The sequence below is a fragment of the Ammospiza nelsoni genome, chromosome Z (assembly GCF_027579445.1).
Source record: "Ammospiza nelsoni isolate bAmmNel1 chromosome Z, bAmmNel1.pri, whole genome shotgun sequence".
Taxonomy (NCBI): domain Eukaryota; kingdom Metazoa; phylum Chordata; class Aves; order Passeriformes; family Passerellidae; genus Ammospiza; species Ammospiza nelsoni.
In genome coordinates, this window is record NC_080669.1 from 49,029,313 (window position 1) to 49,042,128 (window position 12,816).

Consider the following 12,816-nt stretch of genomic DNA (forward strand, 5'->3'; position numbering starts at 1 on the left):
TATGTTGGCATGATTTGTAAAGCTTTGTCCTGATACTGTTTCATTTATCTGTGCTGTGCAGAATGCAATGTTGAGCTGTTCTGATGGATATTCAGTAAGCTGACTTGGGTGTCAGAGCAGTAAGAAGAAGCCAGGTCAACTAGGAAGCACTTTCAAACATTGCTATCACAGCTACAGCACCTCTAATTCTCCGTAATCCTTGCTTAAAACTAGTTGTGATGTCTCTGCTCCTAATTAATTGTTGAAGAGAAAGGCATTCTTAGGAAGTGACAGCAACAAGATATTTAATTTCCCTTACATGTGGTCAGTGATGAATCCGAAGTTGTTTTAGTCTTGTAAGTTGGCTGCAAGAAAGGAACTATACTGCCTTGACCCAGAAACATAGTTAGCTTATCTAAATCTTGAAGTTAAATGAAACTTAGAACCATGGAATATGCTGATTTGGAAAGGACCCACAAGGCTCATTGAGTCCAGCTCCTGGCCTTGCACAGGACAACTCCAAGAATCACCCTCTGTGCCTGAAAGCTTTGTCCAAACACTCCCTGAACTCTAACAAATTTAGTTTCATGACCATTTCCGTATGGAACATGCTCCAGTGCCTAAAAACTCTGTGGATGAAGAGCCTTTTCATAACATCCAACCTAAACCTCCCACAAGTGGGCTTCAGGCCATTCCCTCAGGTTCTGTCACCAGTCACCACAGAGAGAAGATCAGTGTCTGTCCCTCATGATGAAGTTCTGACTTCAGCCACTCCTCATACAGCTTCTACTAATTAGCCAAGGCTTGGTCTTGGTGTGTCTTGGGTCACAAGACCTGTCAGTGAGAAACTCCCAAAGAAATCAGTGTCTGGGCTTGTATAATACTAGACTGTAAAATGAGAGAAGTCTGAGTCAGCTACACGTAGAAATTAGGGGTTGGGAGGTTACAGCTGGAAATGCAGTACAAGCTGCTAGAGCATACAGGTCCTGAGTACACTTGAGTGTAGGAATTGTACCTGCTATTCATCCCTCTTTGCTCAAGCTGCAGAAAGCCTGTCCCCTCTGCAGTCAGATTGATCCAGATAATGTATTAATCTTTCTTCTGAGTCAGAAAAGTCAAAAATCACAAACCTGATTCTAATTGTCAGGCTGGGATATGGAGGCATTGTTGAACACTTTTGGCATAGCAAAGCTAATTAGGAAAGTATAGATGAATCTGTCTCAGAGTAACTGTTCCACTACACTTCAGGATGTGGTGTCTAGTGAATTTGCATAATCTTGGAAAATACTAAAATTTAAAACAATGTTTCTAAGCATTGTTCTTTTTCTCCACAGTATAAATAAAACCATATAACATTGGGTTGTACTTCAGATTTCTTAAATGCTCACAGAGTCATAGTGGTTAAGTGCCTCGTTACAAACAATGTTACCTTTAGGAAAAGTAACATTTTGATAGTTCAGCAAAATTAAACTCAATCACTTCTGAAAGTAAAACAGACAATAATTTCTGAATGGATTTTTTCACTCCAGATAGTATGACAGGCAGAGCTCATATATTTAATTTTTACCTGCTTTATAAAAGATATTCAAAACACCACAATGTAATGTCAGCTTACTTTATCAACAGTGACTGTTCATTACTCAAATTGTGTTTCTCCTGGTATATACTATTTATACATTTGCTTCTTTGCTGAAGATTTAGAGGCACCAACTCTCTTGAAGAAAGTGCATTTTGGACATGATTTATACATACTTTGAAAACTTTTATCTATAGCCTAAAGGACACCTTTACTAAGTTGGAAATTTTGACATTGTTGTTCAAAAGAATTGTTGAGAATATTATTGAATTCCAAATGAGTGTTTTATTACTTTCGTGTGTTCCCATCATACACACTATCCCAATGCTACTTACTTAGGTTATTGAATATTTAACACTCAATAAAGCTCCTTTGCTGTGAATTTAATTATATTTTTCATTGCTAATATTTCTATGTAATAACATATGGCTCATACTGTTGCTTCAATCTATAATAAACAGTAAGAAAAAACTATCTTTGGTGCCTGTCTAGTGGTTCAGATTTAATACAGTAAATCTGTAACTTAAGTTTTGTTCAGAAACTGAGCAAAAATATACTGTTTCTTGTAGCATATTACATGTAATGTGCCAAATGATTTATGTAAAATAGTGAAGAATGGGCTTCCTATAACTGTTTCATTGAGAGGAATGGGATTTTGGTCTTCTATGAGAATTTCTGCCAGGTTGACATGCAGAGAAAAAATGCCCAGAATTCAGCTTACCTTTAGTAATGCCTTTATTATTTTAATGGTTAATGAGATGTCTTTCAATTCCTTATGAAGCATTCTGTGTACAACTAGTGACATGCTTTTATGGTAAGCTTGCTATTCATTTTTACAAAAAAGACAGGATGAGCTACTTTACCTCAAGGGCAGGCAAAGGAGGAACTGAGAGTGTGAGGGAGGGGGAGGAATTTGCTATTGGACAGAATCAAGAGCACATTTCTCATATGGATTAACGCAGATCTGCCAGCCAATGTGGGAGCAAGCTGAATCAATGATGTGCTCGTTCCCTGCCACTTTCTGCTCTCAAGTGCTGCTGAGAAGCAGAACACACAGCAGCCCATCAGCTCTGCTCAGGTCTCTAATGTGAACAGCACATACAGAGAATTAGGAAGTAATGCCATCAAATTTCTCACTCATGAATAGCAATGAAGATCTTGAGTTTAGTAATTAGAAAATGTGAGTGGTTTGATTCTCTTAATTTTATGCATATTAATGGCACTATTTCCTACTGCACAATTTGCTGTATTGTCATCTGTGTTTATGTTTTGGGACTTTCACCCTTTCTCTGAAGGCGCATTCTTGTTGGTTCAGTCAGCACCAGTGGCTCTTGTATAATGGTTGCTGGATAATTTTTACCTAGAAGTTCAACTTCCAATTTCTGTCCAACTTTGCTGAGTTCCATGGGAACATATGCGAAAGCTAGACTCTGCTGAGCTCCATAGCTGAAACATCCAGATGTGGTATTGCCAATTACCTGAAAAAAACCAGAACCAATTGTATTTATTTTCAAGATGCAGTGGATTTTCTGAAGAAAAAAACAAAACCAAAATAACAACAACAATAAAAAAACCCAACCAAAACAGAAAAACCCAACCAACTAACCAAACAAAAAAACCACCAAACTCCAGCCAAGAACCCAAACAAGTAGATATCTCACATTTTGGTTTATACACTTCAGACATCATGCAAATTTCAAGTGTGTCATGCAGTTCATAATATTCTCAACAGAGAGTAACACCACCTGAAACTGGGACGTTTTTGCTTCTTAAAAAAATACCCTGTTCTTATTATGTTCAATTAAGTTTTCACTGGAACATATACAATACACATGCATGTATTTATTATCTATAATAATTTAACTGCTACTGAGTATTTCAACACAATATGTGCTGAAGTGTGGAGTCCCAAACTTTGCTGCTTCATTTCTTTTGAGTAGCAAAAGTGTTTTCTTAAAACAGCAGTGAACTTGCAGAAGAAGAGAATGGATGACAGTACATTAGTCTGTTCCAACCCTAGTTTCAGTGACTTGACAGCATTTCACATCTTCTCTGTAGGTATTTAGTCTTTACTTCTTGCTTGAAGATTAGTGTGTTTATCATAGCTTCAAATTGTTCTGTGCCAGTAAAATAGAAATAATGCATTCACACTTGAAACAAAAAGATTCTGTTCATGGAGAAATAAGACTGATTTTTTGCAACATGAACCATAGTCCTTGCCTTGCCATTGTGCCACACGCTTTCATTTCCCTCTGGATCAACATTATCTGTTTCCAGCGTGAGATATACCAGTCGTCGTTTGAGCCCCTTTTCTTTAATCTGCTTCAGTGCTTGCTTTCCTGTAAAGTCTGCTGCCTGAAAAAATACAAGATAACGATAATATATGTTTATTTGGGTTCTCCAATATTTAAATGTATCTTAATGTGTTTGGCCATCACATGAGTATTCTGTAGGAAATATAGATGAAATCAAATCTTTAGCAGACAGTATATCTTGTATCTTGGTATTTTTATACTGGTACATTATATCTTGGTAACTTTATTCTGTGTTTTCATTTTGCTAGATCTCAGCCTTCAATATCCATAATTCCAATGTATTGGAAACATATACATAGTGAGCTGTGGTAAAGACTAACTGCCCAGTTAAGGCTGTAAATCAGAAGACTGTACGTCAGTTCAGTGTCTATGAGAAGAAGTGAATTCCAATACCCAGATCCTAAAGTCTGGGCCTTGCTCTGTCAACACGCTTCCTTTTGAAGCCATCGTCAATTTATGACAGTAACCTGCCAGTATTCCACTTTGATGTCTCTGCCAGGCTGCACAGCTGGCAGTTTGCTCCTTATCCTTGTTTTAAGGTAGGTACATTTTGTTTCCGTATCTACCATTTTATGGGATAATGCAGCATCTTTTGTAAAGAACACTGCTATTGTCTGGAGTCCCCTTTTTCAGTCTGCTTAGAAAGGTACAAGCAGTTTCTCATATTTCCAGAAGAAGACTGCACAAATGAGTGACTAGTGTGGGGGTAGTCACTGGCAAGTTTCAGAACCCTCAAGGGTATATAGGACAGTATTTACTGTATCTGATCACATTGAGCTTATTCTATCACAGGAAGATTTAGGTAGGAAGGGGCCTCTAAGCTCATTGAGTGCAATCTTTCACCAATGACTGCCTTGTTAACTACATCACAGCAGAAAGTGTCACGTCCAGTGGTTTCTTGAACATCTCCAGGGATGATGACTCTACTCCCTGGACAGGCCTTTCCGAGGCTTAACAACTCTTTCCATTAAGAAATTCTTCATGATGTCCATTTTTTCTCCTATGGCATAGATCAGACAGAATAAATGAATTGTATTTAAACTAAAATGCAAATACACACAAGCCTCCCCAGGGGCAGAAATATAACAGCAGTTACAAAGTCCTCTAGCTTTCAAGCCTTTGCTTCACTTGCAGTGAAAGTAATTTTAAGGCAGTTGATCTCAGGTCTGAAGAAGGAATTATATTAATTTGATGAGTGTTTAAGGGAAAATAAATACTATTTCTGGTACTGTACTTTAATTTCAGTAGAGAATTGTTGCACTGTCAGAATTACAAGCAACATGTATGTGGAATAGATATTACACAGTTAGTTCAGTGTTCTTTTATTTCTTGAGGTCCATATAAATCCATGTGTATGCTCAGAAGAAATTATTTCAGTGATGAAGAGTTTTTGCACTATGAAAGGCTAGGATTTGTAAGCACTTGTGAAAAAAAGCTTATGAACCAGTTAAGGAGCAGTTAATCTGAAAATCAAGGTGATTCAGCAGGGGATAAAGCAGATACTGCCCATAAAGATCAGAGCTGACACCCTTTGGGGTAAAAAAGCATGAAATACAGTTCAGATCAGAAAAATACTGTGAGGATTCATTTTGGAATATAATGTCGAGATGCAACTGCAAAATATAAACCAAAGATCTAACACCAGAGAATAACCAGCTACTGGTAGCTCCATCTCACTTTTCTGCTACAGGGTAGGCGCAACTATAGGAAACACCTACAACTAGAAATGCAAATAAGACTGTATACCATAGCATGGCTCACAGACTAAAATGCTTTGCATAGCAAAGAGAAATATCAAGAAGTAAACATTCTACAGGGATACTCAGCATTTAATCAATTCCTTCCTATTCATGCTAATGTAATATCAGGTATTTAGTCACATGGAATGTAACTGTGGAACTAAATGTAAGTATTCAAATGCAATGTTATATCCCCTAGGTATACCACTAGAACAAGCAGCTAGCAGGCTTTAGAATCTACCTAAGCATGGATCATTTTTTGCCTGTTGCTTGCAGATACAAAATTAAATCCTTTCCCAATTCATTTTAACTTGGCCAAGCTTTTGGCCACCTGGAATAAACCACTACATAGCTATTATGCTACCTGAAGATGCACATGGAGGATTTAATGGAAAGGGCTTGTTCTTTGCCATTTTCTGTTCATTGAAGGTTAAGAATATTCCAGTCTCTTTAGAACGATAGCTTGGAAAAATAACCAAGATGTAACCTAGAATTCAAACTCTACAAAATACACACCTCTCATATATACACACACACTGCAAAAACTGTGTGTATCTACATGTATAAATACATAAACAAATGCATACATACTTGAAGACTATATGAACATGCACAAAAATGTATGTGTGAAAATACATGTGCATATATAATGCACAACTGCCAGTCTATATGCACTTTTAAATATTCAAAGCGCCTTCTTAAATTCCAACTATAGGAATTCAACTATTTCAGTTTACTTCTTTTACAGTTCTTGAGTACCCATGGCAATTTCACATTAAAGTATTCCCACCATTATTTATTTTTTCTATTTAAGTGTATATGTCATAGGATTTTTCATTCCAATCAAAACAGAATTTGGAAGCTGATGTGTTCAACCTCAGTCTGGCTATTTTTGGTAAAAAATGCTTCCTCTTTCTAGGAGAAAAATAGTCAGTTTTCATACTGCTTCTATTTGCTTTATCTCGTCATGCAAAATATAATGCAAAAAAAAAATTTAAACCAGTATAATCCTATAAATGAATATAAAATCTCCCAAAACCAACAAAACAGAAGAAAAATAAACAAATGAAAACACTGAACAATTCCAGCCTTGAACAAATATCAAATTTAAAGCTGCTCTTTGCTGTCAGAGTTTTAAAAAAATTATATCATGTGTAGGAGCAATGCAAAATCTTTGTACTAATTGAAGTTAAGACAGTCCTAAAAATCTATAAAACAGAAAAGACTTTCTATTACTATGGCACAAATTCCCAAAGCATTAAGCTTTGGCAGATGTAATGGTTTTAACATAAAATAAAAACACTTATTAGACACCAAAGATAAAGACAATATCTACTGTTTAACTTCATTTAATTTGAGTGCAGTTCACCAGATAAAAAGATGGGCTTTTCCTCTTAATTTGTGTGTTAGATAAGTTTTAGATAAAATTAGAATGAAAAATCATATCACAAAGACAAATCAGCCATATTTTTTAAATAGCACGTAACTAAAGGGATACCACTGATTAGTTCATCTATTAACACACTGTATATTTGCCTTACCTTTCTTATCAGGCTTTTACTTTGTGTTAGTTGCCATGTGTTTGATAGCACAAGATAAACCCACTGTCTTCTAGAAAGATTTCACAAGACCATAACCAAGGTGATTTTTTTATGCACAGTGAGGTACCTTGAGGAGTTTAACTTACTGTGTTTCAAATGCACCTGGCTTTCAATGGCACCCCAATCCTAATTCTAATTCTCTGCAAAAACCTTTTCTGGTTTAAGGGACACAAAGGAATAGAAATTATCTATAAGCCTTTCAAAAACTTTTTTTTTCCATGTTTCTCAGTCTGTGCAGTTTATCAGAATTAAATTGAAGTGTCTAAAAAGAAATATGCTATATCTGTTACTTGCAGCAAAGATATACTACTCTCTCAACAAGGAACTGCTGTAATTTATTCAGAATACCATTTAGCACTGTGGGCATAGAGCCAAATTATTAGCACAGAGTGACCCAACAGAGCAAGGCAGCACCAACAGCTGCTGTCATCTATTATAACCATAATGTTACAACACTCTGGAGGCAGCCTCTATACAGGATTATGAAATTTTTTATAACTAGATGCGCTTTAATTATTTCAGGGTAACACTCCAAATGATATCTGCCTCACCAGCCTGATAAATGAAGACAATTTTTCTTTTCAGAGAGCAAATATTTGACAAGATTCTTATTCTGTAGCGAATCAAAGCTACAACTTACACCACACAAAAAATTTTAAGGGAGGTGGCCATTCTGTATGTTATGGCACCTGCACCCGTGCATCTTTCACTCAATCCACCTAAGCTCTTCTTGTATGCAGTCAGCTCTAGGAAGTTGATACAACAGAAATAACTGATGAACTACTGAATTATTTTGGCTAAAAATCCCTAAGTGCTGCTTATTTCTCTACATGGCCAAAGAAACACACAGGGAGTCACCTAGGTGTGCATTTTATACAGATAACAAAATCTCTGCAGATTCTTTCTAACATGTTTCCTAATCTGTATAAATTTATGGAATAAGTTCTCTGTTTTCTGACCCTCTGGAAACCAAAAGATGTAATGATAGAACACAGTTCTACTCACTCTTGAAATTCAATTTGAATGGGGACAGGACTTAGGTGGAAAAGTACACTCAACAGATTACAGGCATAATAAATGGGGATTGAAAGGAGGGGGAGGGGAAAGAAGTACCATGCCCCATCTCAGATTTCCTATCCATCACTCCTTTTTCCTGTCCCCCAGCTCCATAGCCCTTCTTCAGTAAAGCCTCTGCTCTTTTTTTTTTTCCTTCCTCCTCTTCCCTTTCTTGTGTGGAGTAAAGCTGGCACGGAACACAATCCTATTCCAGGTTATGGAGTGAAGTCAGTGACCACTATTGTAGTCATTCCTCTCAGAACAAAAGGGATGCAAGCTGGAAAAGTGAAGCAAGGGTAGACAATGGCAATCAGGGGGACCTGCAAGAATTCTTGGAGCTCGGGCTGTTCCACACCAGGACCATGGGAACACAAGCTGGACAGAAACAACTGAGGGGCAGTTTTGGTAAATGGCCAGGAGAAAAACAAATTACTAGAAAGAGGAGGCAATAAAACTGTAAATCTAAGCCTGCTATCAAAGAAATAAAAGGGTGGAGGCATATCCTTAGAATAGCTCATCCTTGTTTCCTAAGAGATAACTTCTTATATATTGTTATGTTGGAGGATAGGTCAATACTCCAGGACTGAAACTTATCATTCACTTCCCAATATGAAGCTGAAGGGAGTGACAAAACTTCTTTCATAATGCATATCAAAGCAATTGAATACTCATATGTCTAACAGATGTAATAGTAAAAACCACGAAATGTCTAAGTGAGAAGAAGAGGTAGCACTTGTAAACTGAGAGATGTGCTTTGACAATGACATTCAGGCAGCCACTGAGATGCAATTAGCGATAAGCAGACAAGGAAAAAAGCAAGAATCAAAGGAGAAGGTTTTAGGTTGGTAATAAAAAAAAAAAAAAAAAAAAAAAAAAAAAAAAAAACCAGGAAAGAAAGCCCTGAGAGAATAGACATAAGTAAAAACAAGAGATTCTGGATATAGAAAAATCTGGAAATAAGTTTGGAATTAAGAACAAAAAACCTGCCTCAGTAAATAAAGAGGGCTGAGGCAAAAAAACAATGCCTCGGGAAACAGTAGTTTCTCCTAGTGGAAACAGACGAAATATGAGTTAAGCACTCAGATCCTGACTTACAAGAGCACACTACAGAGATTTCCGAAGTGTTTCCTTCATCTACTGAACTTCTTTCCCAAGCTCTACAGCGAGCGCGACCAGGAGATGGCAGTCTTGGATACAGCAAAAATACAAGCACAAACACACCAACAGCCAACTGCGGACTTGGAACTCAGAAAAATCCTTCAGACAGAATTAATTTCCGTGAGCTAGTATGAAAGTTTTTCACTCTAGCATCAAGCTTCATAGGGATTTCTGATCTATTACAGTCAGTAGAAAAATAAGACTATTTAAGCATTCAGAGGTGATATTGAGTACTCAAAAATCTGAGCAAGTGCAAATGTATGGAACAGTATTCTTGGATGCGGACCAAAAAGAATTGCAGATTGTCTTCCTTAAAGATATTCTGTGTATTTCCTGGCACAGTGAATAACATTAGGACTCTACTAAATATTTTGTAGCAGAGTGCTTATTAATGAGATGAGGTTATCTAACAACTAATTAACTAACTTACTAAATGTAATTGAACAGCCAAAAGAAAGACAACAGGTGTTGAAAAAAAACCTAAACCATTGACAGAATTTTGTTGCAAAATTGTGAAAGCATTTTGTACTCTAAATGATAAATTTATTAGGTTATTGTCCCTCCATTTTAGTTAAATTGCAGCCCGTCCTGCTCATCTGTGCAAGGAAGCAACTAACACTAACATTAGTGAAACAGGGATTATCAAGCAGACTCTAGAGGAAACCACCTAGAACAAGGCCTCAGAGTTACTGACAAAATCAAAGTTGCCACAAAAACACTGTGGAAATGGGTTTACTTATTGCCAGGTTATAATTTAATACCCTGTGAGATATTAAAGGAAGTCAGCTTCAGCTTTGAAGAGTTTTTCCTATTATTCATGACAAAAAAATTACTAGTCTGTCTGTATATGAAGGTGATGCACACTAAACTTTCTAAACACAGAGACCATCAGGATTTTATGAGGAATTTACATCTCTTCATATATATTGCCCATATATATGAATGTCCTTTTGTAGAAATTAAATTGTAGAAATCAAAATTCTTTTTGATCGTATTACCTTCACTGGCATCTGGCTCTTTATCATTTTAATCTGTTTTCATTTTGCATGACACACCATTCAAGATTTGCTTATGCTGAAGTATTTTCACAACAGTTTTGTGAGTATTTCAGTTGCTTGTTGCACAGTAAGAAGCATTCTAGTTTTTAACCGAACAGTCTTTTGGTTCTGATTTACACAGAAATCAGCACTTTCCCAACTGAGGGCGCATGCTTAAAGGAATAATCTTTGTGAGGCACTGAACAGGCCAAAATGTCAACAAGAAGAATTTAATTATCTGTTGCTTGTAATTTTTATCTCATTTACCCTTTTTTGAGGGGAATGTTTCTGCAACAAAAGAAACAGGTACAAAATAGTGTTTGGCTTGTGTTGACTCACAGCTGCCTGTAAAGAATGGTGAGGTCTCTGCTATGCCAAATGTGCAACAAAACCAGAGGCGTGGAACTGGGACTCAAACTGCCAAGAAGCAGAGTAAATAATCTTACACTGCATTTCATGCTACAGTGTCAGAGTGCTTCCAATAGCTGAATTAGCTCAGGTACCTCTGAAGAGTCAACATATAGTCACAACTGCCCTCATTTAAGTCAATAAAAAAAATTGATTATTTCCTTTTTCACATTAGTTCAGCAAAACTGGCATATGTTTCAGGCTGACACACTGCATTTCTGTAGGACGTTCATTCATGCCCATTTATCTGCAATGTGAGTAGCTGCTCTGGAGAACTTCTCCAGCCCTGCCTTTCAACCATGCAGAGTCTGCAGAGCAACTAAATAATCAAGTGCTTCTTCCACATTAATGCCTGCCTATAATCCGCATGGGTATCTTGGCAATCAACAGCTTTCCAACAGCTTTCCCTGCTTATGGCTGCTTTCCTACTCAAACTAAATGAAAGGGAAAAAAAAAAAAAAAGAAAACATACAGATGTATCAAAAGAAAGTGGAAAGAAAAACAAGTAAAAGTCATATTTTTTATTGCGTTCCCTTCAATTCTACTAATCTCTCCTCTAGATGGAAAGGCCTTGATTTGTAAATGCAACTTAATCCTAAACAATTCTGTATTTCCCTTGCACATGTCACTTCCTCAGATTAAGGCAAAATTATACTTCCCAATGGAGAGAGCTGTAACTCTCTGTAACATGTAGGAACTGCCATTTACATCCTTGGGAACACCCTGCCTCAATCCTGCATAGGTTTAAGAACTTTACCTTCTATAGACAGGTTCAACAGTGAGAGGAAAAACATCTTCCTGGACTTGTTCTGTTATGTTCAGTGAAATTGTTTCATAAATATAAAAGCATCCTTTTATTTTTAACATTCTTTCCTGTGCAAAGTTTAAGATTTGTTTTTATTTAGAGGTGTAACTTAAAGTTTGGGATTCTTCTTATCAGTTCTACAGCGCCTCCATATAAAAGGGCAAAAATATCAAGGACTATTTATTATCTATTTATTGCATTTTCAGGTATAAAGGGAGCATAAATAATAACAGCTTGTTGCAATAAGACATTGCATCATTGTGACGATTAAATGTTTTGCAAACATTTTCTCTTCTTGAAAGAAGAAAAATATATATACTTTATATTATATACTGTATTTGTATTTATATACTGTAATTTTTTACGTTAATTTACAAATTAATTGAAGCAATAGATTAAGTCAGAAATAGCCCATCATTTAGGACACCTCACTTGCAATCTCTAGGACCAGATTTTTCATGTTAGAAACTTCAAATCCATTGTGGAGGCAACTAATGTTTGAGTTGATGCAGTAACTGATAGCAGCAGATAGCTTTAGATCTGCAGAGAATGTGATTTCACCAGATTTTGTGGAGAAGTCCTCTATTTGACAGAGTTAAGACATTTAGTTTGTGATTCATTTGGACCAGGAAAGAGAATTACAAGCTTTTTTTTTTTGTATCTATTAGACTAAAACAGAATTTTAATTGCTAAAATATTGATACAAAAAAAGTGAGGTTGCTAATTAGAGGAGACCGAACAGCATATTTACTTTTTACTGCACAGTTAAATTCAACTAGCTTAATTCTCTAACCTTCAAATCAGGTGAAAACAAGTTATGAGCAGAGGACGTCTTCAGAAATTCCATGAGCAACTAGTTATTCTTTTAACCAGTGTACTAATTTATCTAATATTTAACTTACTGTTGTCAGTGGTCCCTAGCAGTTCTAAAAAATGTACTTTTTTCAGTAATTGTTGTAGCAGAGTGGTAGCCAGGGAGAAAAATTCTAGAGATACCTGCTTCAACAAGAATGAATAGGTAGAATATTATCACAATATGAACAGGCTTGTTCAACTTCTGTGTGTGCATGTATATATATATGTATGTGTCTCTGTGTGTGTGTGCAAACACACTCTATATAGTTACAAAAGTACATGACTAA

The 12,816-nt window shown here is 36.3% G+C and overlaps 1 protein-coding gene across 1 annotated transcript in view; it reads right to left on the bottom strand.

Moving 5' to 3' along the window:
- Window positions 1-2,272: 2,272 nt before the first annotated feature.
- DMGDH (dimethylglycine dehydrogenase) overlaps window positions 2,273-12,816 on the bottom strand; it is a 39,671-nt gene continuing 29,127 nt past the window's right edge. Inside the window, exons 15-16 of the mRNA XM_059492621.1 lie at window positions 3,776-3,910; window positions 2,273-3,033 (exon numbers count right to left, since the gene is read on the bottom strand). Of these exons, the coding sequence (XP_059348604.1) occupies window positions 2,818-3,033; window positions 3,776-3,910 (351 nt within the window). The 3' untranslated portion in view covers window positions 2,273-2,817. The remainder of the gene's footprint in view (window positions 3,034-3,775; window positions 3,911-12,816) is intronic.